The 20,000-nt window shown below is 47.4% G+C and overlaps 1 protein-coding gene and 1 pseudogene across 1 annotated transcript in view; both read left to right on the forward strand.

The window, feature by feature from the left end:
• Window positions 1-62, forward strand: part of LOC130108037 (uncharacterized) — a 15,926-nt gene extending 15,864 nt beyond the window's left edge. Inside the window, exon 5 of the mRNA XM_056274873.1 lies at window positions 1-62. This exon is cut by the window's left edge and continues 84 nt beyond it. Within this exon, the coding sequence (XP_056130848.1) occupies window positions 1-62 (62 nt within the window).
• Window positions 63-3,758: 3,696 nt separating this feature from the next.
• LOC130107461 (uridine-cytidine kinase-like 1) overlaps window positions 3,759-20,000 on the forward strand; it is a 41,934-nt pseudogene continuing 25,692 nt past the window's right edge.

A 20,000-nucleotide genomic window follows, 5' to 3' on the forward strand; every position in this document is an offset into this window, starting at 1 on the left:
AGGTGCTGCAGCTGCAGGTGCAGGAGGAGGGACGCAACCTGCAGCTCCTCAGCAGAGGTTAGCGTCTGTCCGTGTGGGTCTCTCGGTGCCCGTCTCTCTGGATGTGCTCCACATGTTTCTAGAATAGAGTAGAACTTCATTTGTCATTGTACAAGCACAACGAAATTTGAAAGTGCAATTCTTATCAGTGCAAAGATCAACATAAAAAGAATTAAAAACATAAAACACACACACATTCATTTCTACTTTCTACTGAGCACCAACATATTGCACAAAAAGTCAGGAATCAAGACTTAGCAGCATTTAGTGCGGTTATGGCTCGGGGATAGAAGCTGTTCTTTAGTCTGTTTGTCCCGAGCTCTTATTGTGCTGTAACGTCTGCCCGAGGGCAGCAGTTCAAACCGATTGTGCCCTGGGTGGGATGGGTCCTTGAGGATGCCATGGGCTTTTTTGAGGCAGCGGGAACTGTATAGGTCTTCCAGGGAGGGGAGCGGGCATCCGATAATCTTCTGGGTGGTGGTGATGACCCTCTGGAGCGCTTTCCTCTCTGCTACTGTGCAGCTGGCAAACCAGATGCAGTAGGTCAGTATGCTCTCTATGGAGCAGCAGTAGAAGGACACAAGCAGTGAGGTGGTAAGGTGGTTCTTCCTGGGGATCCTCAGGAAGAAGATGCTGTCGTCCTCGTTTTCTTTTTATGAAAACAAGGACGACAGCGTCTTAAAGGCCACATGAAATGGCATTTAGGGCATCGCGGGCGTCTGCGGTGTGACACATTTCCGAGAAAAACGGAGCCGATGGGATTTAACAAGGGGCAGGCGGTCAATTTGATTGATGTTCCAACATTCTTCCATGTTTTTACCGATGAAACTGCTGTTTCCTTTGAGGAAAGAAATCAGGAATCAGGAACACTTTGTCAGTTCACTTCAGGTACTTGTGTACATGAAATGGAACGAAATATAATTTCCCCCAGCCCACGTCAGTACAACACACAGAAAAAAACACACATCCATAACACCACGAGAACACATATATATCCAAACTAGAACACATATATCCAAACTAAGAACACATATAGATCCAAACTAAGAACAGGTATATCCAAACTAAGAACACATATATATCCAAACTAGAACACATATATCAAAACTAAGAACACATATATATCCAAACTAAACACATATATCCAAACTAAGAACACATATATCCAAACTAAGAACACATATATCCAAACTAGAGCATATATATCCAAACTAAGAACACATATATATCCAAACTAAGAACACATATATATCCAAACTAGAACACATATATCAAAACTAAGAACACATATATATCCAAACTAAGAACACATATATCCAAACTAGAACACATATAAACACATATATCCAATCTAAGCAACAACAACAAAAGATTAAAATCACTGTCCAAGAGAACGAACACCAGCCAGGATGACTGTCAGAACTGCCAGTCTGCATGAGCTAGCAGCTAGTTTAGCCTGCCATACTTCCGCTTCCTGTCAGACTGCCCTTGGTGTTACCTCTTCAGCTCTTGGCAGGACTGTGGTCCTTGGGCCCACCGGACACATCAGACAAGGCTCCCCTAGCCAAGCCAACGCCAGCTCTCCCAGCCAGACACCTTCGACACACCTCCACACGACGACACTAAGAACACAGTCGACGCCAGGCAAGGTCGCCGCCAGACTGCCCTCAGTGTTATCCGAACTGCCGGTCTGCATGGGCTAGCAGTTAGCTTAGTCTGCCCCGCTTCCACGTCCTGTCAGACTGCCCTCAGGGTTACCTCTTTGGGTGCAGCTCCGGGCTGGGCCGTGGTCCCTGGGCCCACAGGACGCAGCAGACCAAGCTCTCCCTGCCATCAAATGAAGACACAAACTTAAGACACAGACATGGACAAAGACACTGCATGGACGGTACTGGGTGAGGCCGCCGCAAACGTCAGTTCGCGCCGCTATCTTCCAATCAAACCCATCATAACCAGTACATAGTTGATAAAGCAGTCTTCACTAAAATACTGGTTGCACAGGCAAGAATTTATATTAAAAAAAAGTCCTAATCTGTCACAAAACGGCCACCCAGACAGTATCCGGATGTGGGCCACTTCAGGCAGTGATGCGGCACCGATGGCCTTCTTCTGGCCCTGACAAAATGGATGTGAGCCTGAAGTGGCCCACATGTAGTATAATAGCAAATATGGCCCAAATATGCCAAATCACATGTGGGCCTTTTTTGGCAAAGATGTGGTGCTCTGGGCAACATGTGATCTGGATATGTCCCTGAAGTGGCCCGTGTGGTAAATGGTGAATATGGCCCACATATCACAAAACAAATATGGGCCACCTTTGGCAAATATGTGGCACATGCGGCATTGCTATGGCTTGGTTCTGGCCCAGATCTGGCAAACAGGAGCGGACCGCCCAAGTGCCATCATTCCATGTGGTATGTGGGCCGGATGAAGTGTCGGGTGTGGGACGGGTCCGGGCCACAGCAGTTTTGCTATCCGGGCAATTTTGTGTTGTTTTACAAAGCAATACATGCCACAGTGTCTATCAAGCTATTTCCAAATGCTACAGTTGATTCTGATGAACGGTGGCATTTCTATCAGAGCAGCAAGCTGTGTGTGTCTGTGTGTGTGTCTATGTGTGTACTATGTGTGTGTGTGTGTGTACAAGGAAGATATTTCCTTGAGATGTTTTGGTAAATGTTATCTTCTGTCTTTCATAGGTTCGTTTGCAAACATCTCCTAGCTTGGTTTGTCCTCATGGAAGAGGTGGATGCTGTGGAGAAGAGATGGATGCTATGGAGAAGAGGTGGATGCTGTGGAGAAGAGGTGGATGCTATGGAGAAGAGGTGGATGCTGTGGAGAAGAGGTGGAGGCTGTGGAGAAGAGGTGGGTGCTGTGGAGAAGAGGTGGATGCTGTGGAGAAGAGGTGGATGCTGTGGGAGTAATTTGACACTTGCTTTTGACCTGAAAACTGACATGCAAACCAAGGACAAACTCCACCTATGGAAATACATCCAGTTCGGTCAGAGTTATTGGCCAGGACCAGGACCAGGACCAGGACCGATGATGAGTTGGTTGCTGTTCATTCCTTTGTCAACACGACAAGCAGACACGATTAATGGACTGCATTGAAAAGGCACGGCGATAAACTGATCAGTTTAATTGCTGGTCTATTGTTTGATTAATTATTGTAAATGACTCTCTCTCGCTCTCTCCCTGTGTGTATGTGTGTGTGTGTGTGCGTGCATACGTCCATCTCAGAAACTTTTTTTTTCTATTTCAGACAAAAAAAATAAACTATGAATAGAAACTAAAATATAATTGCTTCTTTTCCCAGTTTATTTGACCCTGAGCACCGTCTCCGCTGGGCCTACTGTCTTACCGGCAAGCTCGTTATTATGATTATTATTGTTATTATGATTATTGTTATGTGGGTCTATTATTATGGTTATTATTGTTATGTGGGTCTATTATTATGATTATTATTATGATTATTATTGTTATGTGGGTCTATTATGATTATTATTGTTATGTGGGTCTATTATGATTATTATTATGATTATTGTTATGTGCGTCTATTATTGTGATTATTACTGTTATGTGGGTCTATTATTATGATTATTACTGTTATGTGGGTCTATTATTATGATTATTATTATGATTATTATGATTATTATTGTTATGTGGGTCATGGTAAACTACATTACCCACAATGCCCGGAGCAGCGTCAAGGCAGCCGCATGGCTTTGACCGGTCGGTGCCGAAATCGAGGTCGAAGGATCCGCACATGGAGACGGAGTGCAGGGAAAAGATGTCGTCCCGCTCGGACAGGTACCGCACGTGAGGGTTCTGGTGCTGTTCCCATCTGACTCGGTTTTACAGGATGTTTAATTTGCACTCGGCTCGGGTATCCTGCTTCCCCCCCAACCCCCCCCCCGCGGCGCGCACGTTATCTAATGGCGCCTCTCGCGCCCGGTGATACGGCTCATTTGAGATTGGAGGCTGATGTTTTTGTTTTTTTTACTGTATTTAATTGTGTGTCAAACGCGCGGTGTCGGTTGTGGATTCGCGAGCATCCTTTATGTGCCGCTGACTGGAAGCAGCCGAGCCGCTGATCGGTGTAGGGTCCACGTTTGTACCCCCTCCGTCCCGTGTAATCGGCGGAGTCGCGGGAACGCGCATGCGCTCACACCCCGTTTACACTGGGTTCTCAAATGCGTTGCGGGCGATCGGGTCACAAGTGGACAGCGAGGCGCGTCGCCGTTTACACCTGCGTCTCCAAATGCGTCCATCATGCGTCTCCAAATGCGTCTCCAAATGCGTCCATCATGTGTCTCCAAATGCGTCCATCATGCGTCTCCAAATGAGTCCATCATGTGTCTCTAAATGCGTCCATCATGCGTCTCCAAATGCGTCCATCATGTGTCTATCATGCGTCTCCAAATGCGTCCATCGTGCGTCTCCAAATGCGTCCATCGTGCGTCTCCAAATGCGTCCATCGTGCGTCTCCAAATGCGTCTATCATGCGTCTCCAAATGCGTCCATCGTGCGTCTATCATGCGTCTCCAAATGCGTCCTGCTGACCACTTGTGATTAGATTTCGTTACGCCGAAGATTTCGTTACTGTCTACGTCACTTCCGCTGCGAGGTCAAAGGGCCTCAGTCAAGCGCCAGGTTTGCCGACTAGCTGTGAAAACGAGAGCTAACGTGTGAAGATGTTTCCAGCACTAATATACATGTCCGGACTGCTCCAGCCGTTGAGACTGACAGCACTGATTCTTCTGCCCACGTGGAGATTAGGCGTCTCGCGTCACCTGTACTCCAACCACGTACACTCTCCCCTCCCTCCATTTTGTCTAAAGTTGGCGCGCCGTTACCCTAACAACCACCACATCCTGCATCGATGACGTATTTTCCTGTTCCGTCCTTGTGGGGGACGCGTCAGGACGCATTAGCCTTTCCGCTACAAAAGACACGTGGTCCAATGCGTCCCAGACCACCTCGGCAAGTGGTTTGAGGAGCCGGTTCACAAAACGGTTTGGTGGTGGTTTACACTTGTATTTAGCGCCGTCCACTTGTGATCCGATCCCAAGAAAAACCGCATTTTAAAACCAAGTGTAAACGGACCTTGATGATTTGGCCTACATTTCCATTTCACGCTCGGAACTGAGACATAGAAGCAAACATTTTTAACTGTTTTTTTTCCTGCTGATTTCAGATTATCAATGTAAACTACTATTAAGACACGTTAGCCCCTAGCTAACGGGTCTGACCCCTTAGCCGACCGGTCAGTGACGTCGCCTTGTGGTGCAGTACACCCCGTATCGAATCCCGCACCGGGCAAGAAAGTAACCGCTTACATTGGTGGCAGCGGCGGGACCCGGAAGTGTGCAGATCCTCAGAAGTCTCTTCGGAGCGCGGGAAAAACAAATCGCGAGGGCGCGCTTCCGGGGAGGGTGTCGACTGTAAACTACTAATAAGACACGTTAGCCGCTAGCTAACGGGTCTGCTGACCCTTTAGCCGAGCGGTTAGTGACGCCGCCTTGTGGTGCAGTACACCCCGTATCGAATCCCGCACCGGGCAAGAAAATAACCGGATACATCAACATGGTTTGGCAAAAGAAATTAGCATACCGAAATAACGAGCTGCTTTCAGCATGCGCCTGTGTGTAAATCGTCTTGATAATCTCAAAATAGTAAAACATATATGAGCCAAGAATCGTGGGGAAAACGTTTGGATAAATTGGAACGCTTAAATATGGGAACTATAATCTTTTGGGGGGATACAAAATTTGGCAACACACCAGCGTGCGTCCCCTTCCAAGGATGGGTCCTAATTAATTTTTTTCCCTCTCAATCTTGTGTTTCTTAAACCCAGCAAAGCTTCTAAGTCCACATCTCTATTCTGTACTGGACCAAAGACTGTGCGTTTTTTTTATTATTGGTCTCTGATCATTATTGCAGAGACTGGATCAACAAAGGGCGTTTGCTCCCATTTCTTAACCGGTGTCTCTATTAATACCAGCCAAATGGCTCTTTCCTGTCAGTGATCCTCTTAACCTGTCTCACCACACACGATGAGGTGGACACGGAAACTCGGACACAGACAGGGGGATAAACAGTCAGGAGGGCTACTGAGATGCTGAAGAACCTCCAGTACTGTCTTGTCTTTGAAAGTATAGAACAAAAGAAGAAAGTCTGAGGTCAGCTTGATTGAAAATGCATCCGAGTCAGGATTAGTTCAGCGGGGTGCTTAAGACGGCCTTCTGAGTCAAACACGTTAGGTACGCGAGTCATCGCTGCCTTTAGCGAGGGGTCAAAGGTTACCGTTTCTCTGGGACCCTTACCACTGTCACAGCCAAGCTGGAGGGGAAGCGGCAGTCTTTTTCTGAGACGGATATGACTTTACTGGGCTGCACCGGGGCCAGAGTCTCTGGCTGTTGGTCCCTGAGGTCTAACAGCTGGTAGGTACTCGACTGTTCTTGTCCTTTCTTACTATGCTGCATTACTGTGTGCTTCTCCGAGTGCTGCTGTTACAACTTCTGTCGATAAACAGGCTTTGTTAGAGATGTACTGCACAACGCATAACCCACCAATGCCATCAGCCAGAGCTATAAATAGTCATCCAGCCTCCGAGCTGAGATCCTGTAAGGTGAGAGGGAGCAGGGGATCTAGGTTAGTTTGCTGGGACTTTTGGTGTGGCTTAACTTGCGAGGTAATTAGCCTGCATGAATGTGGTTGGAGTCTAGAGTCTCTCAGCGGGTAGTCGGGTGGTGTATCATCGCTGAATATGCAACTCGGAATTACACCGGTGAATATACAAAACATTCATTAGTTGCATTTCCCGTTCGTGTTGTGTTTTGGATCAGCACGGCGCAGTTAAGCAGCTAACAGATTACTGGTTTGATCTCCAATTAGCTGCAAGTGGAACTGGAGCAGTCCCTGGATGTGCCTGCTGAGTCTGAGGCAAAGCTGCACTTCCAGGCTTCACCTCAGCTGCTTAGTAAACAGGCTGTGAGATTCAAATCTCTCTCACGGTAATGTGACGTGTCGTCAGCCAGAGACCGGATTTCCAAAATGTGTCTTTGTTTTAAGGTCATCGTGGTTGCATTGCAGAACCGATAATGAGATTACAGAATTATTTTTTTTTGGGGTTTAAATTGAACTTGATTCTTGCAGTATACAGAGCATGATAAGAAAGGTGGATGAAACGAGGTGGTGCAGATTTGATAACACAGAATAGAGATAGTTCTTCTTTGAAAAAAGCCCCATCGCTACGAAACTCCTTTTATATTTGGCACTGTCCGTTTTGACAGACTTTACATTGGTGTCAGGTGATATGGAAAATATGATTGTGTTCCCTCTGCGCAGTGATTCTCTGACCTCTCACTCTATCGATCGCAGAGGTCATAGAATCACTGCGCAGAGGGAACACATGGAAGGCTGCTGGACCGGACGGCATACCGGATCTGGTCCCCAGGAAATGCTCCCACCAGCTGGCTGAGGTCTTCACAATTATATTTAACTTCTCACTGTCCTAATCCATAGTCTCGGCATGCTTTAAGGCCACCTCTATCATTCCTGTCCCCAAGATATCAACACCCACGTGTCTGAACGACTACTGACCCATAGCACCCACCCCCATTGCCATGAAGTGCTTTGAGAGACTGGTTCTGGCTCGAATCAAAAACCCTACCCCCCCCCCCCACATTCGACCCACTTCAGTTTGCCTACCGTCCCAAAAGCTCTACGGAACACGCCATTGCCACTGCCTTGCACTTTGCTCTGACCCACCTTGAACTTAACATGTACATCGGGATGCTGTTCATAGATTACAGCTCTGCTTTCAACACCATCAACCCCACCAAATTAACCACCAAACTCCTCTCCCTTGGCCTCAACCCTTCCCTCTGTAACCCTGGACTTCCTGACCAACAGACTTCAGTCTGTTAGGTTAGGTGACCACACCTCCTCCACCCTGACCCTCAGCACAGGTGCTCCTCAAGGCTGTGTTCTGAGTCCCCTCCTTTTCTCCCTCGTTGCCCACGACTGCCTGCCAACTCACCCTCCAAATGTAATAGTTAAGTTTGCAGATGACACCACAGTTGTAGGCCGTATCACCAACAATGACGAGACGGCCTACAGGGACGAGATTGAGCACCTTACATCATGGTGTACTACCAACAATCTTGTCCTCAATGTGCAGAAGACGAAGGAGCTGATTGTGGACTTCCAGAGGTCTAGTAGCTGCAGCCACTCCCCCCTTACACATCAATGGGGTGGAAGTGGAGCGTGTCTCCAGCTTTAAATTCCTTGGAGTCCACATCAGCGAGGACCTCTCCTGGACATCAAACACCCAGGCCCTTATGAAAAAGGCCCAACAATGCTTGTATTTCCTGAGGAGCGCCCGTCTGTCCCCCAAAATTCTCACCAACTTCTACCGCTGCACCATAGAGAGCATCCTGACCAGCTGCATCTCAGTGTGATACGGCAACTGCCCCTCAGTAGACCAGAAAGCTCTGCAGCGGGTCGTCAAGGCGGCCCAGTATATCACCGGTAGCCAGCTCCCAGCCATAAAAGACATTTATCACAAACGCTGCCTTCGAAGGGGTCTGAGCATCAGCAGAGATCCCACCCACCCCAACCATGGACTGTTCTCCCCCCTGCGCTCTGGGAGGCGCTACAGGAGCCTCAGAGCCCGCACTACCAGGCTGAAAAACAGCTTCTTTCCACAAGCTGTTGCCCACCTGAACCTGGCTACCCACTGAATGTCTGTAGATATGTTGATACTTGTGCTCTTTTTTACTTATCTTTAGCTTTTAGTCTTCAGGTGTACATATCTTATACTGTGTTTGCTGCGTCTGTCTACGTCCGTCTTGCACTGTTTGGCGAACCCGCAGCCCTCGTTTCCTTTTTACACACGTGCCTGCACATTGTTTTTAATGACAATAAATTGAATTGAATGATTATAATGACAATCATATTTTGAACTACATTGATATTTATCACGATATCTGCTATCGTCCGCAAAAAATACCATGTTTAATTATCCAACTGATGTCATCACATTATTGAACTGTTTGGTAATGTAGAATAAATATCAAACCAAAACTAGTTTTCAAATAATACGCCCTCAAATATGTCACACCTCATTTTGAGAGAAATTTTAGGTAACAGTTTCTTGTAATCATTAAATTAGACAATAGAATCGTGCATCATGATATAACAATATCCAAATGTCCTCTTGACATGTTACCATTAACTGATGATAAATGATCATATTGAATTGTTGCTCAGCCCTAATCAGGCGTCTGTGTTGGAAATGGGTACATTGGATATATACTATATACTTTGGAAATATACTCCCATCAAATATTTCAGACCTCATTATCTCCACCAGGTGGTACCCTGGAGCAGGGGCGGAGCTAAACATGCGGGGATTTGCCCGGTGGGGGGGCGATTGTCCGTACTGTTATTTGCAAGTGATCAGATCAGATTTGTGTGTCCATCACATCACCAATCTATCTGCATGGGTTGCTGTGGTAACGACGTAGGCGTGAGTAACTGTGTACTCTGGTGACACGGTTTACCAACGCAGAAGTATGAAAAATGGAGATCCATCATCTCGCCCTCCAAACAATCACGCTGTCAAGTCTCAAAGAGGCGGCTGGTGACTCCACATGTATGGGAGGAGGCATGTGGTAGTCTGCAGCCCTCCCCGGATCGGCAGAGGGGGTGGAGCAGCGACTGGGACGGCTCGGAAGAGTGGGGCAACTGGCCGGGTACAATTGGGGAGAAAAACGGCGAAGAAGAAACAAATCTGATTGGAATCGTATTTCAGTTTCAAACCACCTACACGTGTGGTTTCGATCCAATTTGCAAAAATAGCATTCTGTGTGGTTTGTTTGCTGTCCAGACTTTCCATCCGTCCATTATCCAAACTGCTTATCCAACTTAGGGTTGCCGGATGCTGGAGCCTACCCCAGCAGTCATTGGGCGGCAGGCGGGGAGACACCCTGGATAGGCCACCAGTCCATCACAGGGCCGACACATTCCCACCCAGGGACAATTCAGTACGGCCGATTCACCTGACCTACATGTTTTTGGACTGGGGGAGGAAACCGGAGCATCCGGAGGAAACCCACACAGACACGGGGGGGGGGGGGGGACATGCAAACTCCACACAGAGGACGACCCCCAAGGTTGGACGATTCCAGGGCTCGAACCCAGGACCTTCTCGCTGTGAGGCGACCGCGCTAACCACTCTGCCACCGTGCCGCCCCTGTCCAGACTTTCTAAAATAAATCTGGACACAATGGGGATATGCCAAAAAACAGATTTGGACTGGCAGTCTGAACAAGGCCGAAATGACAGAGCTGTTTTCTTACTGTTCACTTCAGTGGCTGAGCTGTTTTCTTTGTTTTACGAATGAAAGTCAACCAGCAGAGCAGCCATTTACCTTCATTCACTTTATATCACGAAAACTGCGAAGGTCAAACACATCTGAAGTCTTTTAATAACGCCTTTGAAATGATCATAGCCGGATCTCTGTCTTTTCATGTCAGACTTGGTTGCTTTTGTGTGAGGGCCCACCTGGGAGGCTGTGCATCCACAGACTGACAGGCAAAATGTTGTCATTAGCTAGATTGTTTTAGCTTGAGCGCTGCATATTAACAACCTTTTTTTCCATATTTCCTGTTCAGTCGACGTGGGCGCTTCACAAAAGTCTTATAATGGCAGGAAAAACACTGGTTTTTCAGTCTTTCCCTCCCTGTAGGCGAACAAAGGGGCGATTTGTCACAGTTTTAATGCCGGGGAAGGGGAGATACATACGCCCCGCGGAGGTCTGCACTCTGAGTGCACTCCTCTAGCTTCATGAGAAAATGTAGGTCACAGATTCTCATTACCCATTAATTTAGACAACAAAATTGTGTATCACCACATGACAATATCCAATTTGTATCCCTCATACTACTACACAACTGATAGACTTAAATCCCCACCCAGCTTTGCTTCACATTGATTAGCGTCTTGATATTTGTTGTTTACAATAGGCAGACAAGGCGCCACGGTGGCGCAGTGGTTAGCGCGGTCGCCTCACGGCAAGAAGGTCCTGAATTCGAGCCCCGGGGTAGTCCAACCATGGGGGTCGTCCTCGGTGAGGAGTTTGCATGTCCTCCCCGTGTCTGCGTGGGTTTCCTCCGGGGGCTCCGGTTTCCTCCCACAGACCAAAGACATGTAGGTCAGGTGACTCGGCCGTACTAGATTGTCCCTTGGTGTGCGAGTGTGGGCCCTGTGATGGCCTGGCAGCCTGTCCAGGGTGTCTCCCCAGCTGCCACCCAATGACTGCTGGGATAGGCTCCAGCATCCCCATGACCCTGAGTAAGGATAAGCAGTTTGGGTAATGGACGAATGAATAGGCATACATCGCTTTCTCGCACTCTTTCTTTGTTTGTCATCATGAACACACCGCTTGCTTTGTTCAGCTTCACTTCTATTTCGCAACCGACGTGAAAGAGCACGACTACTTCTTGTCGACCTGAAGGTCTCGACGAAACCGACAGACCGAACCCGCCTGTTCTAACTGTGTTGATCCTCGTTGCGTCACGCCGTGACCCGTCTCTGTGCCGTCTGCTGTTTTCCAGCGGGAGCGGGGAGGACTCGCTGGACCGGCTCCTGCCCAACGTCAGCGCCCCCCGCAGGAAGAGCGCCACCTCCCTGAGTAAGACGGAGCCCCCTCTGCTCCGCACCGGCACGCGCACCATATACACGGCCGGCCGACCGCCCTGGTACGACGAGCACGGCGCGCAGTCGAAAGAGGCCTTCGTCATCGGTATGCGAGTCGTGGACGGTACCGACCCAGATGGGCCTTTTGTCTGCACACTGCAGAATGTAGAGTGTACTTTCTACCTTTGTGGCAAGTTGATGGTTTTTTTAGGAGTGACCCTGTCCTTTAGTGAAGTGTACTATTATCACCAATACTGCTATCAATTTATTTTACTCCACAAAGTCAGATATACACTACCGTTCAAAAGTTTGGGATCACCTAAACAATTTCGTGTTTTCCATGAAAAGTCACACTTATTCACCACCATATGTTGTGAAATGAATAGAAAATAGAGTCAAGACATTGACAAGGTTAGAAATAATGATTTGTATTTGAAATAAGATTTTTTTTACATCAAACTTTGCTTTCGTCAAAGAATCCTCCATTTGCAGCAATTACAGCATTGCAGACCTTTGGCATTCTAGCTGTTAATTTGTTGAGGTAATCTGGAGAAATTGCACCCCACGCTTCCAGAAGCAGCTCCCACAAGTTGGATTGGTTGGATGGGCACTTCTTTGAGCAGATTGAGTTTCTGGAGCATCACATTTGTGGGGTCAATTAAACGCTCAAAATGGCCAGAAAAAGAGAACTTTCATCTGAAACTCGACGTTCTTAGAAATGAAGGCTATTCCATGCGAGAAATTGCTAAGAAATTGAAGATTTCCTACACCGGTGTGTACTACTCCCTTCAGAGGACAGCACAAACAGGCTCTAACCAGAGTAGAAAAAGAAGTGGGAGGCCGCGTTGCACAACTGAGCAAGAAGATAAGTACATTAGAGTCTCTAGTTTGAGAAACAGACGCCTCACAGGTCCCCAACTGGCATCTTCATTAAATAGTACCTGTTAGAGCCTGTTTGTGCTGTCCTCTGAAGGGAGTAGTACACACCGGTGTAGGAAATCTTCAATTTCTTAGCAATTTCTCGCATGGAATAGCCTTCATTTCTAAGAACAAGAATAGACTGTCGAGTTTCAGATGAAAGTTCTCTTTTTCTGGCCATTTTGAGCGTTTAATTGACCCCACAAATGTGATGCTCCAGAAACTCAATCTGCTCAAAGAAGTGCCCATCCAACCAATCCAACTTGTGGGAGCTGCTTCTGGAAGCGTGGGGTGCAATTTCTCCAGATTACCTCAACAAATTAACAGCTAGAATGCCAAAGGTCTGCAATGCTGTAATTGCTGCAAATGGAGGATTCTTTGACGAAAGCAAAGTTTGATGTAAAAAAATCTTATTTCAAATACAAATCATTATTTCTAACCTTGTCAATGTCTTGACTCTATTTTCTATTCATTTCACAACATATGGTGGTGAATAAGTGTGACTTTTCATGGAAAACACGAAATTGTTTGGGTGATCCCAAACTTTTGAACGGTAGTGTATATCAACGCACACACACACACACAGAGGTGCTGAGAGTCTTGTTGTCTGGATCTGCAGGGTTGTGTGGGGGAAGCGCCTCGGGTAAAACCACCGTGGCCAACAAGATCATCGAGGCGCTGGATGTGCCGTGGGTGGTTCTGCTGTCTATGGATTCCTTCTACAAGGTGAGAGTGACGAGCATTTCGCCGTCATTATTTCTTTTCTCCTTTCGCTCGTCACAGGAAAACAGAAGTCGGATTCACGTGTATTGTAGTCCACAGGTTTAAGTCTGAATCCTGGGAATGAAGTCTGGCTTTATTCTTGGAACTAGAATATGTTGGTTTTTACATGTGGCCCGGATGCTGCTCTGCACGGTTTAGATTCTCCCTTGCTGATTTCATCACATGATGGCGCATCGTACCAGTGTGGGGACGAATGTTTGTGTGACTTCATCACAAATTCTTAAATATACCAAACTAGTATATAGATAGCGCTTGTTTTCCGGAAACCATCTATGGTGCAGATACAAATGAGGAGCGGAATATTAAGACAGATGTAGGAAGAAAACTTTCACCGCATCTCAGAACAAGCTTGTTTCGTGCATCGTGCGCTCGTTTGGCAGCTGGTGATTGTGCGACGCACGAAACAAGCTTGTTCTGAGATGCATGAAAAGTTTTTTTCCCTACATCTGTCTTAAAGAGATGCTTTCATGCTGTTTCTGAGCACATTTTTAACACGGGTGCTTTGAGTTATAACCGAAAGGTAGGCGTGGTTTTATGATTTCATAGCTATTGGCTGCTGAAATTCAGGGTGGTCGTGTGGGTGTGGCTGGGTGGGCTACACACTGGGGCTAAACCGCTTGCTGTAGAAAAACGAGAAATTCACTGGTGACGGCCCCCCTCCTGCTCTGTCGTCACTTTAATAATAATTTTTAAAAAAAAACAACAACAATGGCGAGCGACGAGACCGCCGACAGCAGCTTTGAGGTTGAGGAAGTGGAAGCTGACTAATCACTTCACGAATATGTTGCTCAGCCAATACAGCCGTATCCCTTCGAGCCAAAAGGGTGTATCTCCGCTTTTATAGTGTCCCACTACGGACACGCCCTCTATGCTAATGATAATTCGTGACGCAGCAAGTTACCACACTTTCGCCAATTGGAAATCAGTTACTCGGCCGCCGATATCTCTCGTCTGGCCATAAATGTGATTTTAGGGCTACCATTTGTCTCATCGACCACATTCACACTTGTTACATCGATTAACAACAGGAAAAGTCGGATTTTGATTCAAGTATCACTTTATATATATATGTAAGAGATGAAAAACATGTGTAACTACTAAGGTACAGAACAACCAACAAGGAAGCTCAGTAATCAGTCACTGGAAGAGTGCACTTCTTTTGGCATCATCAGCTATGATGTTGGCCGCCGAAAAGCATGCTCAACAACTGTCCGCCATTTCGTGGTTCCTTCGTGTTCATTCATTCATTCATCTTCAGCCGCTTCTCCGGGGTCGGGTCGCAGTGGCAGCAAGCTAAGTAGGGCCCTCCAGACGTCCCTCTCCCCAGCAACGCCCTCCAGCTCCTCCTGGGGGATCCCAAGGTGTTCCCAGGCCAGACTGGACATGTAGTCCCTCCAGCAAGTTCTGGGTCTACCCCGGGGTCTCCTCCCAGTTGGCCGTGCCCGGTAAACCTCCAAAGGAAGGCACCCACGTGGCATCCTAATCAGATGCCCAAACCATCTCAACTGGCTCCTTTCGATGCGAAGGAGCAGCGGCTCTACTCTGAGCTCCCTCCAGATGTCCGAGTTCCTCACCCTATCTCTAAGGCTGAGCCCAGACACCCTACGGAGGAAACTCATTTCAGCCGCTTGTATCCACGATCTCACCCTTTCGATCACTACCGAAAGCTCATGACCATAGGTGAGGGTTGGAACCAAGACTGACTGGTAAATTGAGAGCTTTGCCTTCCGGCTCAGCTCCCTCTTCACCACAGCAGCCCGGTACAACGTCCGCATTACTGCTGATGCTGCACCAATCCGCCTGTCAATCTCTCGCTCCATCCTACCCTCACTTGTGAACAAGACCCCAAGATATTTGAACTCCTTCACTTGAGGCAACTCATCCCCAACCCGGAGGGAGCAATCCACCATTTTCTGGTAGAGAACCAAGGCCTCAGACTTGGAGGTGCTGACTCTCATTCCAGCCATTTCACACTCAGCTGCAAACCTCCCCAGTTCGCATTGGAGGCCGTGTTCTGATGAAGCCAACAAAACCACATCATCTGCGAAGAGCAGAGATGCAATTCTGAGGTTCCCGAAACGGACACACTCCTCACCTTGGCTGCGCCTTGAGATCTCGTTCATGAATATCACAAATAGAATCGGAGACAAGGGACAACCTTGGTGGAGTCCCACACCCACCGAAAACGTGTTTGACTTTGTGCCGAGAATGCGGACACAGCTCTCACTTTGGTTATACAAGGACCGGATGGCTTGTAGCAACTGCCCCGGTACGCCATACTCCCGCAGTACCCCCCACAGAGTGCCCCGGGATTCCTTCATGTTGTAAGCATTTTTTGGGTTTTCAGTAATACAGTAGACAGTGGTTTACCATTGCCTTCTACCCGCAGTACAGGAGACCAGATACTAGAGTTCCCAGCATGCCTCCTGTTGTCCTGAACATGGCCAGACGGTTTGGCTCATCCTCCAGCTACAGGTGCTACACTGCTGCTGCCCAGTGTAGAGCAGGTCTATTTAAAGGCGACCTTCAAACTCCTTGTCACAGTGCCGTTATGGGGCCTTTGCAGCTTTTTATAGGTCCACCAGTGCCACCCAATGAACCACTGCACCCTGGTAGTAACCGCCGCTGTTTGTCCACGACTGCTTATCAATCAGGTAAGCCTGCTTACTTCGCAGCTGTCCCCCGTATGAGGGACGAAAGAGTGCACACATTGGTTTTATCAGTCACTGCGGCTAAGTGGTGATGTAATCTCGATAACGCGGGTTGGGGTGGCTGACTCTTCCTGAGCGAGTCACTACAGGTTGTCTTAATATTCCGCTCTTAATTCCCCCCCTTTTCTCCCCAGTTGTATCTGGCCTATTACCCCACTATTCCGAGCTGTCCCGGTCGTTGCTCCACCCCCCTCTGTCAAGCCGGAGAGGGCTGCAGACCACCACATGCCTCCTCCCATACATGTGGAGTCACCAGCCGCTTCTGTTCACCTGACAGTGAGGAGTTTCACCAGGGGGGGGCGTAGTGCGTGGGAGGATCACGCTATTCCCCCCCAGTTGCCCCTCCCCCCCGAACAGGCTCCCCGACTGACCAGAGGAGGCGCTAGTGCAGCGACCGGGACACATATCCACATCCGGCTTCCCACCCGCAGACACGGCCAATTGTGTCTGTAGGGATGCCCAACCAAGCCGGAGGTAACACGGGGATTCGAACCGGCGATCCCCGTGTTGGTAGGCAACGGAATAGACTTCCATGCTACCCGGACACCCTCAAGTTTATCTTTTTATGCCTATGACACCTTTAACCATTAATGGCTGTAGTGCTGGGCGATATGGGAAATACTAATATCACGATAATCACAGGGATTGTTGACGTACATGCAGAGAGCTGCTTACATATGCAAACAGCATGTTTAAGAATCCAACTCGTACTGATGTCAAGTTTGATATCAAACCAAATCTTCAGGCATCCGTGTTGGTAAAAGATACGTAGGTGCAGCATTAGGTTCTTCTTCTTCATTCTCTGATGTGAATGAGGTTTCCCAGAATCCCTCTGTGTTAATAACATTAACCACATGGAGCATGGTCTCTCCTGCATGGATAGGTAATCCCCGTCTAGATTTTGCTGTTTTATTTATAAAATTCAGGGGGAAAGCGTGCGTGTAATGACAGGTCGGACTCAGAATCCACAGACGCACAATTGTGAGGACTGTGTAGCGGGATTTGTGTATTGAGGATGTGTATGCAGGAAGATAAATACCGGAAACCTCGTGTAAAATGTCAAATATGGTGAATTCATTAAGTGATGTCTTTACTTCCTTACAGCAAACCCACCTTTATTCTGTCACATCTCCAACATTACTCATACATGGATCTGCACTCATACCCATGTTCTTTATTTTATACTTAATGTTTCATTTTTGATATCTTAACTTCATACTTAGCTCTGCCTTTATTTACATTTCTGTCAAAAATATTTCTGGACAAAAAATAAAAAGATTTCTGGACAAAAATAAAAAGACAAGCTTGTCAAGATATTTTATCTTGTTATAAATTCCCATAATGCTTATTTCAAGATATCACTAGTAAAAAAAAAAAAGCACATTGCTGGGAGATATTGTTGCTTGTTTCAAGAAAGCGTACTTGTTAAATAATCACAAGACCATAAGAAGGGTTGGGCATCGTTTGGATTTTAACGATTCTGGTTCTGATTCCGGTTCTCTTAACGATTCTCGATTCCGGTTCTTTGAGAGGCCGGGGTCAAAACAGGTCGCATGCTTAATTCACAGAAGACATGTTTATTTTAAAAAAAAAACTATACAAGCCATTCTGTCTTAAGAACGGGTCAATCGTGTGACCGTCTCATTCTTATATTTACATTTGCAACAACTGTCTCCATACATGAGGATGAAGAAATAAAGACACAGTCACACCCTGGTCCGGACTACCAGGTATCAAACTCCTCAAATTAGAAACAGTTCTTGTTAAGAAAAATGAGCACATCTGCCTTCTCAGGCTGTATACGCGAGCGTTACTGTAATGTTTATCTCGTACCGCCGCTAGGTGGCACTGCTGGGTAATGAAACGTGTTTGTACGTTAATACGCGGCACGAAGAAGAGAATGTAAGATGGCGGCCACGCATGTGGCGTTGAAGGCTCGGCGAGCTCAGTAAACCTTCTCTTAACGTCACCTGCTGTCGTTCTTAAATCTACTACGGTACCGCAAACCGGCGACGACGACCCCCAGCGGTCTGTTGCGGACCGGCCGACAAAACCCCACATGTCGGCGTCTGCGTACAGTTTATAGCAGCTCGCTCCTGTAGAAAAGAAGAAGACGAGCGTTATTAACGTTCACCTACCCGCTGCCGGCCGCGTCGTGCGCTCAGGGCTGCTGAAGAGGACGCCGAGGCCGCAGGTGGAGACCGGCGCGACGCGTCCGACACGGTACACCGGTCCATCTGGACACCGTGCGGGCCAAGGTGCCGGGCCGGGTTCGTTGTGCGTCCTCCCTCGCACGAAGTAGCTTCGCCACCAGACCGGTCGCCTCCTCTTTACGTGTCTGTGGACACGCTTCTGCAAGTCACTTATACGCGGTTCACTGACACGTATCTCACAGATGCCGCTAGGGGCGCCCTGTAGCCTACTAGGTCTGTCATGACCATGGTCGTGACGCAATAGAATGTCAAAAATGTTGAACAAAGATGGCGGAGCGATGCGAATGTTCTTAATATGTGAGTCGTAGCTAAATTTGCTATCTTCGAATTATTTTTTGACTCATATTAACGTTATATGCGAGTGGATACTATATTTAAATTGAATAAATGTGAGCTAAATAAACGAAGTGTCAATGCAATCTCAATAAATTAGTCCCCACAATTTTGCATGCGATTTACCGAAAAACAATCGGAGTCTGGTAATGAGGAGTTTGTAATCCGGTAAAATGGCGCGCAAATCTCACTATGGAGCAACAGCCACTTCTATAAAAAGGATGTTTCTAAATTAACATTTTACTTAAATATGTATTAGATGTAACGTTACCTTGTGCGGTGGAGAAATTGTGGTGAATCCCGACCGATACAGCTCTGCCTAGACCTAAAAGACAGGATTGCGCCCCCCAGTGGCCAGAAGACGGGATTGCGGCCCCAGTGGCAACTAATACGTGTCCATATACACGTATTTCGCTCTCGCAAAAACGTGTCCTCTGACACGTACGTATTGTGACGTAGTGTTGCACTGAAGCCACACTCCCGACCGCCGCTCGCTCTGGCCCATGATGGGTGGAGGCTAGTTCCCATCGATGCAGAGAACGGAAATGGAGTAGAGAACGGTCAACTGAGCATGCGCGAAATGCCTCCGACACGCCCCGCGTAGCATCCAGGCGCTAGGATTCTAGGAAGACCCGCCCCTACTCTGCGTCTGATTGGCTAACTTTAACCCTAACCCCGCCCTAACCTACCCAAACAACGGAGGCGACGAGTCCTTGCGCATGCTCAGTTGACCGTCCTCTGCATCGACGGGAACCAGCCTCTGCCGTTGAACTTGCCGAGGCTGAAACTACGGAAGCTGCGCGCCGCCACCACGGAAACGGAAGCGAACTGTAGCGCGAGCGATACTTTATTAGGAACCGATAGGCAGAATCGCGGTTTGGCTTTCTTAACGATTCCTTTGGAACCGGAAGTTCTGGAACCGGTTCTCGGTGCCCAACCCTAACCAAAACCCTAACTTTTCAATTAACAGGAAATAAATCTTAAAATATGAAACTTCATTAGAGTTAATCTATCTTTTTTTTTTAGTGTAATTGTCTTGGAACGAGTCCCGTTATCATGAAAACAGTGCAAAGTATTAAAATAAGATCTGACAGTGGGGTAAGAACATCCGGTAACACTTTAGTATGGGGAACATAAGTAAAAACACTTAATTACTAGTGAATTAGTAATGATCCAGATGTCACTTTAGTATGGGGAACATATTATAAGTAACAAAAACTTAATTTACAGTAACTTAACACTATGAACACTTGTAGTGTTGTGTGTTGTTATGTAAGAACAGAGCATATTCATTAAG

This window comes from Lampris incognitus, chromosome 2 (genome assembly GCF_029633865.1).
Source record: "Lampris incognitus isolate fLamInc1 chromosome 2, fLamInc1.hap2, whole genome shotgun sequence".
NCBI lineage: Eukaryota > Metazoa > Chordata > Actinopteri > Lampriformes > Lampridae > Lampris > Lampris incognitus.